This window comes from Geotrypetes seraphini, chromosome 1 (genome assembly GCF_902459505.1).
Source record: "Geotrypetes seraphini chromosome 1, aGeoSer1.1, whole genome shotgun sequence".
Lineage (NCBI taxonomy): Eukaryota > Metazoa > Chordata > Amphibia > Gymnophiona > Dermophiidae > Geotrypetes > Geotrypetes seraphini.
Window position 1 is genome coordinate 473,318,093 of NC_047084.1, and position 20,128 is coordinate 473,338,220.

General features: G+C 42.7%; 1 protein-coding gene across 2 annotated transcripts in view; it reads right to left on the minus strand.

Moving 5' to 3' along the window:
* The window catches only part of MAMDC2 (MAM domain containing 2), a 131,213-nt gene that overhangs the window by 25,626 nt on the left and 85,459 nt on the right, over nt 1–20,128 (minus strand). For both annotated transcript variants that reach the window (XM_033924692.1, XM_033924699.1), the window contains exons 8-10: nt 15,691–15,837; nt 10,314–10,579; nt 443–536 (exon numbers count right to left, since the gene is read on the minus strand). In XM_033924692.1, coding sequence (XP_033780583.1) covers nt 443–536; nt 10,314–10,579; nt 15,691–15,837 — 507 coding nt within the window. The remainder of the gene's footprint in view (nt 1–442; nt 537–10,313; nt 10,580–15,690; nt 15,838–20,128) is intronic.

The window sequence follows — 20,128 nt, forward strand, 5'->3', positions numbered from 1 at the left end:
AAGTACATCCATAATAATCCAGACAGAACAGAGATGACATAATTTACTTAAATTACAATATAGACATGACAATAATTTACAATATAGACATGATAATAAAACATATGCACTAAGTAGATTCAGCTGGGACATGAGGGGGGAGGGATGCCTCCTGTCCCGGCCACCGCTGGATCATCAGGTCTCACGGCAGGCCAAGTGGAGGCTTGCAAGGCATCGAGAGGGAGGGGAGAAAGGGTACAGAACCTGGCAGGGTAGGGAAAGGCAAGGTACAGCACTTGAATATTAACCCCCCCTCCACCTCCCCTCCCCGGTTTATATTTGAGTCAACCTTTTTTCCTCCTTTTTTGGGGGGGGGAAGGTTCTCGGTTTATATTTGGGACGGTTTATAGTCATCCAGCCTCATAGCAGGAATATGGCAAGAAAATGGACGAAAGTAATTTACCAGTGATTCTGCAATCTCCCACGCTCAATGCCACATCATCGAGTGCCACAAGACCACAGTCCCAGAAACTTTTACACCAGCTCACAAACACAATCTGCAATTTATAAAGAGACATTTTCTATAGAGGAGAGAATTTAGGCATTTCCTGGTACAGATGACATAACTTTCTCATTTTGTAGGCATGGTATAGATCAGGCCTGGGCAACCGGTAGCCCATCACTGAATTTTATGTGGCTTGCAAGACCATGTGAAGTTTACACCAAAAATGTCATTAATTTTTAAATACTGAATTTCACATTATTTTTAGCTAAATTTTATTTCCATCATTTTTACCTAAATTTGTACTTACTTATTTTTCACAGAAGGTCTACATTTCTGACATTAGGTAACGTTGCCGCCTGCTAGAGATAGTACTGACATTCACGTGGCCATCGGAGCCAACATTTCAAAATGATTGGGGGTACTAAACCCAATATAAATTAGCCCTCCTTGGACCAAGTCAAGGAGTTTGCTCAATATTGGGGATGCTCAAGCACCTAAAGCGTTCGCTCCTATGTATATGGCCCTCTGTGTATAAAGGTTGACCACGCCTGGTTTAGATTATAAGAACAGTCTCTGTTGTGTCTGCTTTCATCTATTATTTGTTCAAACCGTGAATGTACCATATTCTCTATCCAGCTGCAAGTTTTGCTGGCCCTGCCCCTATATCCAGGAAGAGGAAGAAGCTTGAGCCCCTTTCTGGCTCTATAGGAGGCAGGCGATGATGGTACGGAGGACTGACGAACACAGTCATTTGTGTTACACAGAATAATGTTTGGTGTTCCAGTGTGTCCTTTTACTGTTATACTAAACGGTGGCACCATGATTCAAGAATATTCAGTTCAACCCAAGTTATGTCAAAACAAATATCAAAGATTAATGTTTTCTACCCCCCCTGAGATCTGGAAATGTATGAAACAGATAGAAAAGATGAGTACAGAAAGAAGTATCCTATTCTTAGACTTTCATATCTCGCTGTTGGTTAAGACCTGGAACAGTTTACAGTACAAATTCAACAATTACAGTACATCAATAACTACTGTACCTGAATGTAACTTGCTTTCAGCTACAACTGAAAAAGGTGTGAGCCAAAATCCAAATGAAGAAATAAACATTGGTTATGAAACCATGTCATATCAAAGATGAAACTTGATCCGGATGATTCAACCTTTGTTGCTATACATTTTAAATTCTACCTTGTAAATCACACAAGGCAGGGACCTTTAACTTGCATCTACTGCTATTACCTCCAAAGTACTGTGTCTTAACAGTGCTTCATGAGTCACTGTAAAAATGTACAAGAGACAACATAAAACAAGAATGTAGAGCATAATGTCTTACACTGTGGAAATCAGTGCATTGTATGTCATTAAATTATGCAAAGAGCACTAAATCAAAATAAAACAACGAGAGGAATGCCAACTCTCAGCATGTTTACCGATCAGGAAGTAAAAGGAAAGACTAAATAAAAAAAGAGACAAGGCGACTAGAGCCCAAACCGAGAGGGGGAGGAGCAGAATCTGAAGGTGAATCATGAGAGACAAACTAGGAAACACACGAGAGACAAAACACTAGATAAAGCAAAAACCAAGCTTAAAGGGCATATCAGTATAAAAAACAGATAAGAAGAGAGAGCAGGATCCTGAATGTGACATGAAGAAAAGGGAGGTAGAGCTGCTGTGTACAGGAACAAAATAACAGAAAAAAGAGGTGATAGTGAATAAAAGCCAGAGACAGAACGAAAACTGAGATATTCATTTTGAACAGCCAAATATTGGATAGCCCTTCTGAAATGTAGTGTGTGCTAGTTGACGGTGCATCTTTAAAGTTCAAATTCTATAACCCTCTGCATAGAAAATGTGAAATGATGTTATTAAAATGATGAAATAATGTTATTAAAATGATGTCATACTTTCATTGTATTGAACAGATCAGCAAATATTATTTTTCTTTTGGATTATATGTAAATAAGAAACACACTGGAACAATACTACAACTGGGCACTTTCATTTAGGTGTCCTGAGACCGTCTGGTAGGAAGGCACATAGGTTCTGTTATAGAACACTAGCGTAACCCACTATTGGTACAGCTAACATTAACTTACAGTATTCTTGACTAGATTGTACAGTCTCTTCTATGTTTTGATGTACAGCACATCCAAAAAATAAAAACAGCATATAATATTCTTTGAAAAACTTGTCTTGTATATAAATTTATAAATTTATTTAAAGTCTTCAGATCTTGCCAAACACCAGCCGATTTATTCTTAGGCTTAGGCTTATTTTTTTATTGGCATATAGCTCATCATCAGACCTGAATTTTAGTTTAAAAGTGCTCTGTGCAATTCATGTGCATAATTCATAAGTCTTAATTCATATGTGAAAAATCACTCCCGCAATTAAAAAGCTTATTATTTTACACTTAGGTTCAATCGTAGTTTTTTCTGCTAAGTCTTTAAACATCGGGTGGGACCAAACAGTTCAACATGTTTTGCCCAAAGGCTTTCGCAAGAAGAAGTCCCCCCTTTTGTTTTGCTCCGCTGCATCCCGACAACATCTCTTTAGGGCTCCTTTTATCAAGTCACACTAGCGATTTAACTCGCGTAATAGCGCGTGCTAAACCGCCAGCCACGTTAGTCGCTACTACCTCCTCTTGAGCAGGCGGTAGTTTTTGGCCAGAGCAGGGGTTAACGCGTGATGAAAAGTCGTGCGTGTTAACCCCGCTAGTGCGGCTTGATAAAAGGAGCTCTTAGTCTTTAGTACAGCACTGCATATGTCTAGTAGTGCTATAGAAATGATATGTAGTAGTAGGACTATTCTGTAAGGTATATGTGTTAATGGGAGTCTCACCCATGTGTATGACCCCCTTGCAAACACATGCTGTGCAAGTTAAATGGATATTTGTGGAATAGCACTGGCACTCTCCTGGTACTTTTATAGTTCTGTGCTCTTAATTAAGAGGATGCCCAAGTTTCGGTCCTTGAGCCTGACTACAAAGTCCATATCCCCAGAAAATGATTATGCTGGGAACACTGGGTATATCAGGAAATAGCGAATAATTCCCAGGATGGGAAGGGAAGAGCCCTGGGGAAGATGAGCCTCCCTGGATTTGTAGACAATATACAGTATAATGACTCCCAAAAAACAAAAGGAATTGACCCCAAAATATCCACAAAGAAGAAAATCCAGAGAAAACCAAAAAAAACTCTGTGGAGTGATGATGTTCCTAAATGGACTTTATTTGAAAGTGTCTAAGTTCCAGAGGTACACTGAAATCATCCACATAAAATAATTTCATCCACATAAAAGCCTTAAAGGACCTAGTCTGCTAGGGATACAGGACCCAACATGGTCTGCATTTCGACAAAAAGTCTTCTTCAGGGGTCCCTGAGGGTCCTATAAAGGTGTCTCACTTCCGGCTCACCACACAATTGTTTCCCACGTATTCACCTTTATAGGATCCCCAGGGACCCCTGAAGAAGACATTTTGTCAAAACGCGGACCGTGTTGGGTCTTGTATCCCTTGCGGAATAGGTCCTTTAAGGCTTTTATGTGGATGATTCATTTTTATGTGGATGAAATTATTTTATGTGGATGATTCCAGTGTATAATGACTCCCAGCAGGCCTAGGGATTTGAAGCTCTTAGCATGACACAAGAGGCTTGAGGAACCCACCCCTATGGAAACAGAGGTACTTGAGATACATGAAGAGGACCACATGTCTGATGATGAGTTAATGGACTGCCCTGATGCAGACAATTTCACAGAACCTCAATATATGGAAATATGAAGAGACAAGAGGGAATTTTCTTGTACAGGAAAGACTCACCTATAACTTTCAGGTTCACGGCTATGGGGCATGTGATTCTGCCTTTTATGTGAGAAAACTATCCCAAGGGGAGATGTCAAGGGTTAGGGTTAAAAGCTGGGTGGGCCCAAACCTGAGAAGAGACTAAAGAGAAAGTACCGGATTTTTCCAAAGCCTCATTTGTATACGACTTGCAGACAGTTAAATCCCTGGATTATAAATTTTTTAAAGAGGAATCCAGGGCTGACGCTTACCTTGTGGACTTATACAAACTGATTTTAAGATATATGAGGATGGATTGAAAAATTTGGTATAAAAATAAGTTAAACAATGTAGTCTTCATTGAGGGCTATACACTTAGGGCCTCTTTTACAAAGGCGCACTAAGCGTTTTAGCGTGGATTTAGTGCGCGCTGAATCAACTCGTGCACTAATCATTAACGCATCCATAGGATAACATGCATGTGTTAGCGTTTAGCACACAATAATATTTAGCACATGCTAAAAAGCATAGCACACCTTTGTTTCCAGGTTTCCAGAGTTTCCAGGTTTTTCGCGTCATAGGAAAAAAGCTTACAAAAAAACTGGAAACTTTCTGGATTAAAGGGCAAATTTTATAAGAAGCGCCCAAAAGGTAGGCGCCGAATTAAGCACCATACAGCACAATTCAAGTAAAATTGGGTGCTGTTTAGTGAATCACGCTGAGCTGCACCTATTTTGGAGGTGCCCAATAAATAGGTCAGTTCTAGGCACAACTAAAAGTAGGCGCCATTGCGAGCGTTTAAGTATGCTTAAGAGCAGTGATTCTGCAACATGGCGTCTAACACATAGCCACGCCCATGCCTAACATGCATAGCGCCTATTTTTTTGAAGGCTGCCTAAATTTTTAGATGCGCCTTGTTACAGAATTGCTCTTTCTTGATAGCCGCCTAAGTTTTGATTATTGCTGATTAAAAAGCTTAATTGAGCTTGTTAATCAATTTAGATAGGTGCCTCCAAAATATTAGGCCTAATATTAGGTTACAGAATTTGGGCCTAAGTGTAATGTCCTTGATGTTGTTTAATTTGCTTTTTTACCAAACTTTTCAAACCACCCTAATTCAGTGTTTTCCTAATGTTTGAATTTTGAACTGGATGGTTCACCCTGAATGTGAAGGAAAACCAGAACCAGGATTCTGTGAGCTGTCAATAGGATACAACCATCACTGGTCTTCTTGGGGCCACTCAGGGTTGTGGATCTTTCCTGTCGAAAGAAGGATCCTTTACTCCACAGAGTGCTACACCTATGGGATCACTGCATAAACACTTCAAGTGCATAGAATTTACTTCCTTTTGTAGGACACCATTCTAATAAGTACCAAATAAACACCAGTGTAAGAATATTAGGTTCCATATGTATTTCTGCCCTTTGATGTTTATATGACTTCCTACTGCTTAGTTGCTGTACTGTACATTGAATATGATTTATGCATCTTTTATATTTTGTTTTGTAACACCAATCATGTCATCAGCAAGATTTAATCAACAATGAATACAGCAGTCCAGTTACCATCTCGTTAGTGACATAAGAAGGGGGCCATTTTGGTGGAGTAAGTAATAAGGGGGCCATCTTGGTGGAGGCACCAGCACCCATCCTCCTCTCCACTCCCGCCCCCCCCACCCCCCACTATCGTGCACGTGTACACCTTCCCTCATACTTCTTTAACGTTCGCGGCATGAGCAGCAACCTCAACCTGCTGCTCGCGCCAGCATTGGCTCTTCATCTGACATCACTTCCTGGACCTGTGCCCACCTTAGCTGGAAACAATTCGCATTAACCGATTGGCAAACCTTCAATACTTACTACAACAAGTATACTCACTCCTACTGCCATCTGGATACATGCCCACCAAATATCATGAAAACTGCCCCCCCCCCCCCATTTTAAAGCAAAAATGATGACATGGGTTAATTACCTACTATCCAAAGGAAACTTGCCGTCGGAGCAAGGTCATATAATGATTACCTCAATTTTAAAAACCGAGAAAGAACCACCTAACTCCCCATCTAATTATAGGCCGATCGCCAGCATCCCCCTATTTACCAAAATAGCGGAAGGGTTGGTAAAGGCGGAACTTTCCGCATACCTTGAAAAATTCAACATTCTATGTGAAAACCAATCAGGATTTCGCGCGGACCACAGCACTGAAACCATCATAGTCTCCCTTCTCGACCACCTCCACACGCTCTTCAGTCAGAGCTCAAGTGCCCTGATCATACAACTCGACCTGAGCAGTGCTTTTGACCTGGTCGACCACACCATTCTCCTTGAATGCCTAGCTCACATTGGCATCTCAGACCAGGTCCTCAATTGGTTTCAGGGGTTCCTACAAAATAGATCATACAAGGTACTCAAGAATAACTCTTTCTCTTACTGCTGGGACAACACCTATGGGGTCCCGCAAGGCTCCCCCCTATCCCCCATCCTATTCAACATATACCTAGCCTCCCTAGGTAAACTCTTACACAACCTAAATCTCAAATTCTTCATTTATGCAGACGATATCACAATATCCATCCCACTAACCAACCTTTCACAAAAACTACTCGACCACATCACAAACATTCTCAACCAGATAGAACTCTGGATGCTTTCATTCAGACTGAAATTAAACCCCGACAAATCAAAATTTTTCCTAGCCTCCCCCAAAGATAAAATCAAGGAAACCACAATTCAACTAAAAGGAATGACCTTCCCCCTCGATCCGACCATAAAAATTCTGGGAGTCACGCTGGACAAAAACCTATCCCTAAATAACCATACCGACCTCATCGTTAGGAAAAGCTTCTCGGTACTTTGGAAACTTCGCACCATAAAAAATACTTCAATGACACTGCATTCCGCCTACTTGTACAATCCTCCATCCTCAGCATTCTCGACTACTGCAATATCATCTTCCTTAACGCCACAAAGAAAACTACCAGGAGACTAAAAATAATCCAAAATACCGCAGTGCGCCTCATCTTTGGCCTAAAGAAATGGGAACATGTCACCCCTTTCTATCACCAACTACACTGGCTACCATTTGAATCTAGAGTTCTTTTTAAATTCGCATGCTTCTGCTACAAATCGGTTAACGGCTCTTCTCCAAGTTACATAAATACCCACTTTAACCTTTATTGCAACAATAGGACATCACGCAGAATTCAACTGTTCGCTTTCCCTTCGCCAAAACACTGTCCTCTCAAAAGATTCCTCGATAGAACTTTTGCCTTCCAAGCAGCCAAGTCGAACCCATGGCTAGCCCAGATGATACTCGAGGCCCCCACTTACCTTGCCTTCAGAAAACTACTAAAAACTTACCTATTCAGCAAACATGACCCTTAATATTCCATTCACCCCACATAACACTTGCCCCACCCCTGCCCCCTTCCTCCTTCACCAGACCCTCCCTTCCCCACTCTCTACTTCCCTTATCTAGTTCGATCAAACCTGCAATTTCTGTTATATTGTTGTAAATCTTCCCCTCATTGCAGACAGTTGTAAATCGCTGTAATTTCACTGCTGACTGCTGTAAATCGTTGTAATTTATCGTAAATCTGCTTGTAATTTGCTATAAATCTGCTTCTAATTTTGTTGTAAATCTGCTTGTCAATGCAGATCATTTGCTAATTGATGTAAACCGCCTAGAACTCACTGGGTATGGCGGTATATGAGAATAAAGAATAATAATAATAATAATAATAATTTTAAAAACATTTTTCTATGCAGTTTATCTAAATCTCAAGGGAACATGTTAAGAGTCATGTTTTGGGTGGGATTAGGGTGGGGCTTATGATTTGGACTTTTTCAGCAAAAATGGAACATCATAAAAGTATTCAGGGCAAAAAATAGGGTCCTGGGATGCATGGAGAGGGGTCTAATGCCTTGCCTTGCTTTGATGCCAAAGGCCCTTCCCTGTGCATCCGAGGATGCACCAGGATGGGGAAGGCCTGCCATTTTGGAGTGCTGGGCCTGTGAGCAGGAGGGAATGGGCATCCCTCCTGCTGTCTATTTCATGAACAACTATGGAGGAGGGTGGGAGGGCAAGGGTCCATCCAGTGGCAGGAGGGAGTGGGTATCCCTCCCTCTGTTTTGTTTTTTTTTGGGAGGGGGGTTTAAGGAAGGGGAGTGGGGAAGAGGAGGGTTTGGTTTGGGGGGGTCCTGGTGGGGGGTGTCAGGTCAATGGGGTTTAAGTGGTGGCAGGAGGGAGTGGGCATCCCTCCTGCTGATTTTTATTGACATGCGGTTCAGGGGGGCAGTTCAGCTGGCATGGAGGGTTTGCAGTGGCAGAAGGGAGTGGGCATCCCTCCTGCTTCTATTTTGTTCTGGGGTGGGTCATCGGGGGAGACCCTCATTGGAGGGACATCATTGAGGTGGGGCAGCATGGCATTTTTTTATGAGTCAGATATTGTGTGTGTGTGTGTGTGTGTGTTATACACACACACACACACATCTGTGCTCATAGAAAAAAATGGAAAAAAATAACCAGGCAGACCTATTGTTTACTTCCTCTGGCCAGCTTTCTCCTCCCAGTGGCACTTCTCTTCGTGAAGGCGTGGCCGCTGGTTCCAGCATGAGGCTCGTGGCTGACCTGGAAGACTTCCCTCACGTCAGAAGAGGTAAACACCCACAGGAGGCATGAAGGGTCATGCTGCTGGGTCAGCCGCGTGCAGGAACTGTGGCTGCGGCTTTGCACAGAGAACTGTGATAGGAGGAGGGAGCCAGTCAGAGGAGGTAAACACCAGCAGGAGGCACTCTGTACTTGGGGGTGTTTTGGGGTGAAGTTAGCACTTGACCTGTAAAGTACAAGCTCTGGATAAACTGTCTCAAATTGCTTGTTATGATCTTCTTTCAGTGCCATTGCTCCTCTGTGACGCTGGTCTACACTACTTTTAAATTGTATAAGACAATGAATTACGCTGGTACTTTTTCTGAAAGAGTAGTCAGCTACTTCACAGTACAGGTAAAGAGTTCACTATCATCCCTGCAGCCTCAACCCTCAATATAAAGTTAAAGAAAATGAATGAAACCCCCTAGCACAGGGGTTCTCAAATCCAATTTTCAAAGTCCACAAACCAGCCTGGTTTTCAGGTTATGTGGCGCAGTGGTTAAAGCTACAGCCTCAGCACCCTGAGGTTGTGGGTTCAAACCTACACTGCTCCTTGTGACCCTGGGCAAGTCACTTAATCCCCCCATTGCCCAAGGTACATTAGATAGATTGTGAGCCCACCGGGACAGACAGGGAAAAATGCTTGAGTACCTGAATAAATTCATGTAAACTGTTCTGAGCGCCCCTGGGAGAACGGTATAGAAAATTGAATAAATAAATAATAAAAATGAGCAGTGGCGTAGTAAAGGGGGGGGGGTGCACCCGGGCACCATCTTGGCAGGGGTGCCAGCATATCTCCTCCTCGCCACCACGCGTACATCTTGAAATGTTTGCTGGCGTGAGCAACATCTTCCACCTCTTGCTTGCGCCAGCTTCTGCACCCTTCTAATGTCACTTTCTGGTTGTGGGACCAGGGCGCGATGTCAGAAGGGAAATGAGGCTGGCGCAAGCAGGAGGTGGAAGATACAGTTTGCACTGGCAAACATTTCATAAGAGGTACACGGGGGTGCTCGAGCAGTGGGGAAAAATAGTGGGGCGCATGACATGATGATGCCGGGCGCCATCACCCCAGGTGCTTCTCTCCCTCGCTATGCCGCTATGTATGAGATATATTTGCATTTACTTCTTCCATTGCATGCAAATACATCTCATACATATTCACTATGGAAATCCTGAAAACCAGGCTGGGTTATGGATCTCAAGGACTGGATCTGAGGACTCTTGCCCTAACATCTGTATTAGAATTTAATTCTATCCTTTTTCTCTTAATTTTAAAATGCAGTTTGCACCAATATCTCTCTAATTCCCAAGGAATAATGGAGTTAAAACCAGTCAACATTAGCCACGATGTACCACAATGAAGACATAATAATGTTAAAAAATCCTGGCTATTACCTGGCAAGGCATAGGCTTATAGATGGAGATTTCAGCTTGAAGCCAGATCCCTTTGGAAGACTCCAAGACAGACCAGATTTTTTCTTGAACCACGTGGTTCTCTTCAAATATATACACAGCAAGGGAATCGCTCATTTTAGAAAATCCATGTAAGGCATAATAAAACCGCAGACAGTACTGCAAACCTCCCGGCAAAGATGGACCATAAAGGCGTCCAAAGTAGCCAGACTGTGATGTAAACCTTGTGTTAGCCAACATGAAATAACCTGCGAAGAGCAAGGTTGTTAAATTTGTTTTAACAATTTAGAGAACACTTTTCAGACAAATTAACTTTTCAATGGTGCCAGCAGATTTCTCCTGTGCTGGCAATTTTTTTAGCAGGTTCATGAATCATATCAAGCCTCATTTTAAAGTATTTTCAGTTGAAAGCAAGGCCTACTTTAGTCATGGCCCCTTCACAGTTGCCCGAGGTCCACCAAATCTGACATTTGCTGGCTGGGGTGTAGGTAAACATAGGAATGTGCCTGGACTCTATTGGCCGTCTGCAGATAATAATAACCTTCTGCTTCCTAGCTTGAAGTCAAGTGGGGAGAGAGGGTTGCTGGGGAAGGGACTGAAGCAGACAGAGAAAAATAGCTGTTCTGCTCCCCAATCCAATTCCTTCCCTTCTGCTCTCTGTCTTGCCTATTAGGCAAAGAGAAGAATCAAAGTGTGGGGTTGAAATAGGCAAAGCAGAGAAGATCCAGTTCTGGCCTTCAGCCTTCTATGAAGTAGCCTGCAGGGAATAGGTGAAGAGGGGAAGGCACAGAAAAGCTACCCTTCCTTAATTTGGTTTTCTCCCCTCCTCACTCTCACCAAACTTATTACTTGCTGACTATGAATAGAAAAAGAGGGGCTGGAGGGTACATCTATAGATAAAGGAGACCTAGACCATCCTGTTTAGATAAAAATCCCATCCAGAAAATGAAGCTAAAGAAAGTATTTTATTTCAGGTTTGATTTAAAACACAGTAATTTAGTATCTTTACAACTCCTGGAGTGAACTGGATTCCCTACAGGCCGTAACAGTTTTTATTGGATTAATGTAAGTTTATCTAAAAACACTGTACAGGAACTTCCAAACTACGAGGTTCTTTCTTCAGATATCAATAACATCTCTGATGTGGTATCTGAAAGTTCATAGACAATACACTCATATTCTTAGATACAGTTGTGTACAAAGGTTTAGGAACCTGTGGTCAAAACATATAGTTCAATGAATCCCTAAGGCAGTGGTCTCCAATGCGCAGTCTTTGTAGGGTTACCAGATTTTCCATCTGGTAAAAGATTGGCATAGTGACTTAACACTGTGGCAAACCGGGGTGGACAATGGTTTAACCACGGGGATGGGAAAAAAATTGGGCCGTCTACCACCGGAATGGGAAAAAGGCCTTATACTGCCCCATGGGAGTGATAAAAGGTCTTGCTCTCCCAGTTAAAAAAAAAAAATGCACCCAGGTCAGCATCTCAGTGAGTCCAGCACACCTAAATGTTCCTCCTCAACTGCCCTCTCAGCCCTCACCTATTTTACCTTTAGCCTCAGCTGCCATGAAAAACAATCATCAAAGGCCTGCACTGAGGCCTTCCCTCTGCCAAGTCCCTCGCTGATGCAACGTCTGGTTTTGCAAAACTGGAAGTTACATCAGCGAGGGACTTGACAGAGGGAAGACTTCGGTCCAGGCCTTTCAACATTGTTCTCTGTGGTAGATGAGGCTAAAGGTAAAACAGGCGCAGGCCGAGAGGAGAGTTGAGGAGGAACATTTAGATACTGACTTGCATGGGGGGCTGCTGGACTTGCAAGGGAGGATTCTGCTGCTTTGGGGGGGGGGGGGCTACTGGACTCGCAGGGGGTTTCTGCTGCTTGGGGGGGCTGCTGGACTTGTGGTGGAGGATACTGATGTTTAGGGGGCTGCTGGACTTGTGGGGGAGGATTCTGCTGCTATAGACTGGTCTGGGGGCTGAGTGGAAGGCAAATGAGGGCTTGAGCTGGACCTGATCTGGAGAGCTGAGTTTAAGAGAGATAGGGGTTGGAGCTAGAAAGAATGGAAAGAGGTGCCGGACTCATGTAGGTGGGGCTGGAAGGGACAGAGGGACATGATCTGTAGGGTGATAGACCCATGTTGTGAGGGGGAGCTGGAGGGAAGGGAGATGTGTTGGGGGCTGACTGGAGCTGGAGGAAAAGGTTAGATATGTTGGACCTGCAGGGAGGAGGGAAAGAGAAGATGCTGAACCAATGAGATGAAGGAAGTAAAATTCTGAATACAGCAAAGGGAGGGATTAAAGAGAACAAAAGACATATTGGTATAAGGGAATAAGAGAGAGGAGAAGCTGGACACAGGAAGATATACGAAAAAAAAGGGGAGACCCTGATGAGTGTGTTAAGAAAAGACAGAAGGAAACAGAAACCAGAACCTGAGCTCAACATGATTTGAAAAATGACCAGACCACAAAAAGTAGAAAAAAACTTTTATTTTCTATTTTCTGATTAGAATATATCAGATTTGAAATCTGTATCATGCCAGTCCAGGGGGCAGTTGCCTTAGTTGCATTACCCTAATACTAATCCTGCCATGTGTGACTGTGGTATTCTATGTCATATTTTGTATTAATTTGGCTTGTTATTTGTGAGAGGCAGGGGAGACAGGTGTTTTGTTGATCCTTGTTCTGTATTACAGTATATGTGATTTATAAAACAATTGTACAGAATATTCTTTTTATACTTTAATAAAATAAGTTTAATATAAAATTATAACTATTCAAGGTTTGTGCGAATGGGATCAAATAGTTTGTGGGGACAGGACAGGGACGGGGACCGAGCTCGTGGGGATGGGGATGGGGACAAATTTTTTCTCTGTGTCATTCTCTACTGTAAAGGTTATTCCAAAACCTTCATTTTTTATTCCTATATGTACTTCATGGTTGATTTTGAGGCATGTTTTGGATTTACTACCTTGCTCAACTATCCAACCACTTTTCAATTTAATTTCTTCACTGAGTTTAGGACATTAACTTCTAAGATATGTTACTATTTACATATAAACTCCTAAGTTCTGCCTGCCCTCAGATAACAGAGACCTCTAGTGGCATTACTAAAGTATTGTATTGTATTGTACACTTTTCCTTCCGTATTCATGGTTTCAGCATTCGCGGTTTCAATTATTCATGGTTTTTAGATTGCTGGCTCCTCCCCCCCAAATAGGTCAGCTTGCATAGAGAAATCACTGATTTCCAGCATTTTCTTCAGCGTGTTTTGCCTCTCCTTCATATTCACAATGGTTTTTAATAGAAAACAGCGAATAACATATGAAAAAGTTATTTGCAGTTTTTCTGTATTTGCGGTTCTATTAATCCCCTATCACAGCGAATACGGAGTGAGAAGTGTAATCAGTTTATACCATTGCAGTTTCCAGAACAAAAGAGGGCTCTTCTGATCAATGAGATAATGATAGGAAGCGACCTCTCTTGGAGGGAAACAGGGACTAGTATAAATACCTAGTACAAAGGGTATTGCCTATCTTGGTTGTATCACTAATGTGTACATCTAAGACTATATAAATCAGGACTCCTGAGGAAGAGGAAGACTTCTGCTAGATACGCCAGTGTACCATTACTACCAGCAATGTGAAGGAGTGAGAGAAAGTAAACATCTATAGAACATGGAAGCTCCTGATCCTGGAAAAAGAGAAGATACAGATCCTGGAAAAAGAGAAGATACAGAGGGTCAGGAGATGCAGAGGTACTGTACCTGTGACCGCATCCGAGTTCACACCAGCTCTACAAGATATTCCAGGAAAGGAGCTAGAGAGAATGGATTTTTCACTTAAAAGGGAGAGTCCAAATGCTATTATTTGATTTGTGTCAACAACAGGCAGACTTGTGCATTCAAATATTGTTGAATAGTGCTCAATATGGCACTATCTGATAAGCGTTAGCGTGTCTTCCCCATGCCCCAGCTGCACCCTCTTTTTATAAAGGTAATCTTGTGCACACTAAAGTTTTGTTTGCGCTATGTTAATTAAAAAATATCTCCACAAGTTCTATAAACAGTTAATAGATATAAAAATATTAATATAAAGTGCAGCATGTGCTTTTAAAGTGCTCAGTCACCAATCAAAAAGTGCAGTTGTACCAATGATTGTACATGCGCTGGTTGTATTGAGGGACCAACATAGCACAAAAGCATCCCTCATTCTGCCTTCCATTCCAGTATGTTACCCTCATAAGTCTTATGAAGATTGACCTCGGTGTCTTGTTAGTTTTATAGAACTGGATCTTCTCTACGTAGCATATGTCTTAACCTTGCTCTGGAGATACTGCTTCCAGAGGTGGGGGTGGGGGCAACTCAATTCACACACATATCTAAGATTCCAATTCCGATTACAATGGTGGATTTGTCTTTATGCGTGTGATATGGGCCCAAGTCTACTTCACACTCGGATGGCACAATTAATGATGCATTCTTTTTTTACAATAGCAGAAGGCACACAAAGGGCTCCTTTTACTAAGCTGCGATAGTGTTTTTAGCACACGCAGAATTTTAGCGTGCGCTAAACCCGTGCTACGTAGCTAGAACTAACGCCTGCTCAATGCACGCGCTAAAACCGCTATTGCCGTTTAGTAAAAGGAGCCCAAAGTCTTCAGTCTCTTCCTGAGCTATACTTAGCATCACTCTATGATTAAATTAGAGAATCCAGTATATTATTAATGTGTCTGTCGGTCCTCTCCATTACATAGTCATGTCATGTGCACATCCTGCCAACTCTCTGGGCTTTTCTACCCCTATATTTTCTTCTTTTTTCCTTGCTTTGGTTTTGTTAATATATTTTATCAAACCACAAATGTCAAAAACAAATATTAATCGGCAAGGATTTTTCTTGCTTTTTAATGTCAGTGTTTTTATTTGTTATTCTTCTTTACTGGATCTTGTAACTTGTTTAGTGTTTGTGATTTTTCTACTCCCTTTTGTTGTGCATGGTCTAGATCAGGGGTCTCAAAGTCCCTCCTTGAGGGCCGCAATCCAGTCGGGTTTTCAGGATTTCCCCAATGAATATGCATGAGATCTATGTGCATGCACTGCTTTCAATGCATATTCATTGGGGAAATCCTGAAAACCCGACTGGATTGCGGCCCTCAAGGAGGGACTTTGAGATCCCTGGTCTAGATGTCCTTAAAACCAAGAATGGTACACCAAATGTGTAAAATAAATAAATGCATAAAGTACTCTAGTCTTTAGTAAAGCAATCCACAGTACCGCTGCCAAGCCTTGTGGCTTCATCCATCACAGGCTTTACAAATAAGTGTTTATTTTCTAAGCATTTTCAAATCAAACATGGTTGTACCTAATCCGGTTGTATGATCCCCTGTCCTGTACAAATTAGGCTTCACCTTCACTCTATTCCAGCCTGAGCCGTCCTTGCGGTCCTGATGAAAATTACACAGATCGTCCTCAAAATTGCAGCTCACCTCAGCTGCATCAAAGAGAGTTCCTACAGGGACAAAAAAAAAAAATTAGCTTGGTTACGAACATAAGAATAGCCTTACTGGGTCAGACCAGTGGTCCATCTAGCCCAGTAACCCGTCTTCATCATGGCCAATCTAGGTCACTAGTACCTGACCAAAACCCAAAGAGTAGCAACATCCATGCTACCGATCCAGGACCAGCAGCGGCTTCCCCCATGTCTGTCTCAATAACAGAATATGGACTTTTCCTCCAGGAAATTGTCCAAACCTTTCTTAATAGCAGCTACATTAACCAATCTTACTACAACATGTGATGAACATGATCTTCTGAAATGCAAACTAATCCAAAACACAGTGAAGCCAATAACAAAAAAAAAAAAAGCTGAGTGCTTATATTTAGGCACATGTTAGAAATCTATTTTCAGCTGAATTTAGGTGCCTACTTACTCAAAATATAGGTGCCCAAGTATGCTTTAAAAGGGCACCTAACTTCAGAAAATTAAGGGGGGTCTTTAATTATAGATTAATATCTGAAGCAGAGCCTATAGGAAAAAAATGGGTCCTATAGCAGATAACATGCACTAATCTTGAATAAAAGACCCCCTAAATTTAGGTACCTAGCACCATTGTTTCCTCTAAGCTGAGCAGGAGTCCTCCATCAACAGTCCTGCCAGTAGTGGGTGCTGTTTCACTAACACATTTTCAATAATTAGAGACAGGCAACCTCTGCAGGAATCCAGGGAACCTGCCTGTTCCTAGTGATTGAACACACAATATTGAAGCACCACCCTCCACTGGCAGCAATGCAGTTGGGAGGACTGCCGCTCAGCTTAGCGGGAACAGTGCCTAGCACTAGAAATTGGCACAGAGTTTCTAACTTTACTTCCTTGACCTGGCCCTTCTCTTTGCCCTGCCTACTTTTTAGGTACCTAAATTTCGGCATCTAATAAAAGGCTCCTTTATAAAGCTGCAGTAGAGATTACTACCGTGGGTCAGTGAGGTAAAATGTTCTGACGCTCATAGGAATTCTATGAACATCGATGCATTTAACCTCTACTGCAGCTTTGTAAAAGACAGCAAAAAATAAGTTTCTAAGGGACCCTTTTACTTAAATGCATTACATGCTAACATGCATTTAACACAGGAAAAAGCATTCTGTTTGTTTTGACATTTGTGTGTGCTAAGCATGAAGTATTAATTTGGGGGTTTGTTTTTTTGGCGCCATCGATCTGTGCAAGTGCTGGAATTGAAATCCACTTAGAACTTTTTAAAAGATAGCTATATATTTAAACTTAGGGCTTCTTTTACTAAAGTGCGCTAGCGTTTTTAGCGCACACAGGAAATTACCATGGGCTACACCGTGCGCTGCACTTCTAGAACTAACACCAGCTCAATGCTGGCATTAAGGTCTAGCGTGTGCGGCAATATAGCGCGTGCTATTCCTTGCGTTAAAGCCCTAGCGCACCTTAGTAAAAGGATTCCTTAGAGCTGCTATTTATGTGTCCTCACTTTGATATCTAAGTTCAGAGGCAGAATTTTGCCACTCTGCCCTTATTTCAGCCCCAAACCAATATATAACTGTGGCCAATTTGCAAATAAAATGGCCAAAGAACATAAAACCTCGAGAGACTACGGGAGCTCACGGCAGCCATTTCCTATGAGCGATCTGCATGGGGCAGGAGCGTAGGAAGATTGCTCCTGCCCCGAAAACCTGCTAGACCAGCAGGTAAGGCTTAAGGGGGTGGTCTAAGAGGGCTTAAAAATAGCCCGAAAAATGAAAACGGATTCAATAAAAAAATCGCAAATAACCGAATCCGTGGATGCTGAAACTGCAGATTCAGACGGAGAAGTGTATGTGCGGCAGGTGTATATGATGCAAGTGTATATGCGGCAAGTGTATATGATGCCAACTACAGTTTTCAATATTGTCCTCATACTAATCACAAATAAAGTAGCTAGAAAGATACATATATCTATCTGTCCATTTTGTTGAATAGTTGATACTTATTTTAATAATAGGTTTGAGCATATCAGATTTACATAATTTTATTGGCATGACAACATGTGTTGCCAAAGTAGGAAGCCCTTTACCGAACTGTGGTAAAAGTGGCCTTAGCACATCCTTATGTGGGCCATTCCTGGTCTGTTTGGTTTTACAATAGTGAAGGGGATATTTGTGAAAGGGAGGGGAGATGGGTTTTGTTGAACCTTGCTCTGTTTTATTTGTGTCAGAGGAGAAGCTTCCGCCCACACACACGCGACTGCAGGGCGGCACAGGCAAGCTTTGCCGGCATCAGTTTCTTTTCTATAGCGCCGCAAAGGTAAGGGGGAGGGAAGGAGAGAGGGAGATAGATTTGGCCGTAGGGAGGGAAGGGACAGCATGCCTTCCCTCCCTTAAGTTTCTTTATGTCGCGAAGGTAAGAGGGAGGGAGGAAGATAGATTTGGCTGGAGGTAGGGAGGGAGGGAAGGGGCTGCGCGTGTGATCGGTGACTGTGCGCCTTCCCTCCCTTAAGTTTCTTTATGCTGCGAAGGTAAGGGGGAGGGAGGGAGATTCTCAGGCTGCTGAAGGGCAGTGAGGTGGCGAGAGGGAAGGGTGGATACTGCAGGGACGGGGCGGTGAAGGGGACGGCAGGGATGGGATGGTGAAGGGGACAGTGTTCCGGTGACGGGGCAGTGACAGGGACAGATATTTTTCCCCGTGTCATTCTCTAATGTGCACCCAGCGCAAATTCTATATCAATAATTGCTTGCCAAATTGCCAATATAGAATACTAGTGTAAGTCTGCAGGTATGTGCTTACTAACACTTACGCTAGCTCAACAGCTGATGTAAATGCTTGCATCTAACTGCTGTCAGTTAGATGCATAACTGCCAGTATTGTATAATACGTGTGCACAAGTTCTGGGCATGTCCCTGATCTACCCATGCTCCTCTGAGGTCCACTTACCCTTGCATGTACACTCTTTGAATTTTGTGTGCTCATTTCATAGACTATGGAGCTCATTTTCAAAAAAGATAGATGTCCAAAAGACAGCTTAAACCAGCACTTGGATATCTTGCTAGTCAAATCGTCCAAGTGGGCATTCTCAAAACAGACTTTATAGACATCTTTCTGGCTGTTTTGACTCCAGTGTGTCTAAATCTTAAGGAGGAGTGATAGAGGCATGTTTTGGGTGGGCTTAGGGCAAGCTTAGGACTTGGACGCTCTGCAGGGATAATCTCACCTTTAAAAAAAACATCCAGGGTTTTTTTTTTTTAAAAGATATTTGGAGCTAAACCTGTTTTAAAAGCATCAAAATCTAGAAAGGTGCCCATCTCACCAGATGACCACTGGAGGGATTAAGGCATGATTCCCCTTTACTCCTCCAGCGGTCACTGACCCCCTCCCACCACCCAAAGAAGTGAAAAACCCAGTACTATCCAGCCTGTATGACAGTTTCACATTTTGTGTGTTTTTCATGTGGACGTCTTTATATTCGAGAATGGCCAAAAAAGATAGATTTACTAAGGGTCCAAACACCTGGATAATTTATTTTCAAACAAAAAAGCGGAACCAAGATGGCCGCTGATGCAAGTCGCAGAGCCGACGCTGAAGCGGACTACAACTGATAGCACATTTTGGAGCATTTCCTTGACTATATTTTTCCTGACATGCCGAAAAGAAGGGGAAGGAGTACTGGTGGAGCCTCTCAGCGCTCCGGAACACCTACCTCCGGCAATATTGAAGCATTGCTTCGGCGAATGCAGGGAATCATGACACCGTCGGGGGTATCGCAGCTAGAGACACTCCAGGCAAGCTGAATGGAGGCGTCTCAGCAAAGTATGGAGGCCACGCTAAGCCCGGACGTTAGACCTTCTCCTTTGCACCCCCGAGCAATCAGCTCCCCAGAGGTCGAGAACCTACCGGAAGTCGGGATGTGTTCTCCCCTGGAGGCTTCACGGAGCTGTGTGGGGAAAGCCGACTCAGGCTCACAGGCTCAGTAGGAGAGCCTGAGTATGGACGGGGCTGCGGTAACATCAGAATCTGGACCTACCCAGGCAGATGGAAGTGGAGGAGAGTTATCGGCTGGTGAGCATAGACTTTTACATACTCATTTGCAATGCCCTATTATAGTTAAACCCCAAGAAGTTATTTTGGATGCTTTGTGGGATCTGGTGGCCAGCTTGGTGAAAACAATGAATATTCAGCAAGTGCAAGTGGAGGGGAAAAGAAAAGATCAAGAAAAGAAAATTACCTTAATGAAACAAGATATTGGTAACTCTAAGATATCTATAGATAGCATCAAAAATGAATTAAAATCTTCCAAACATCTCCA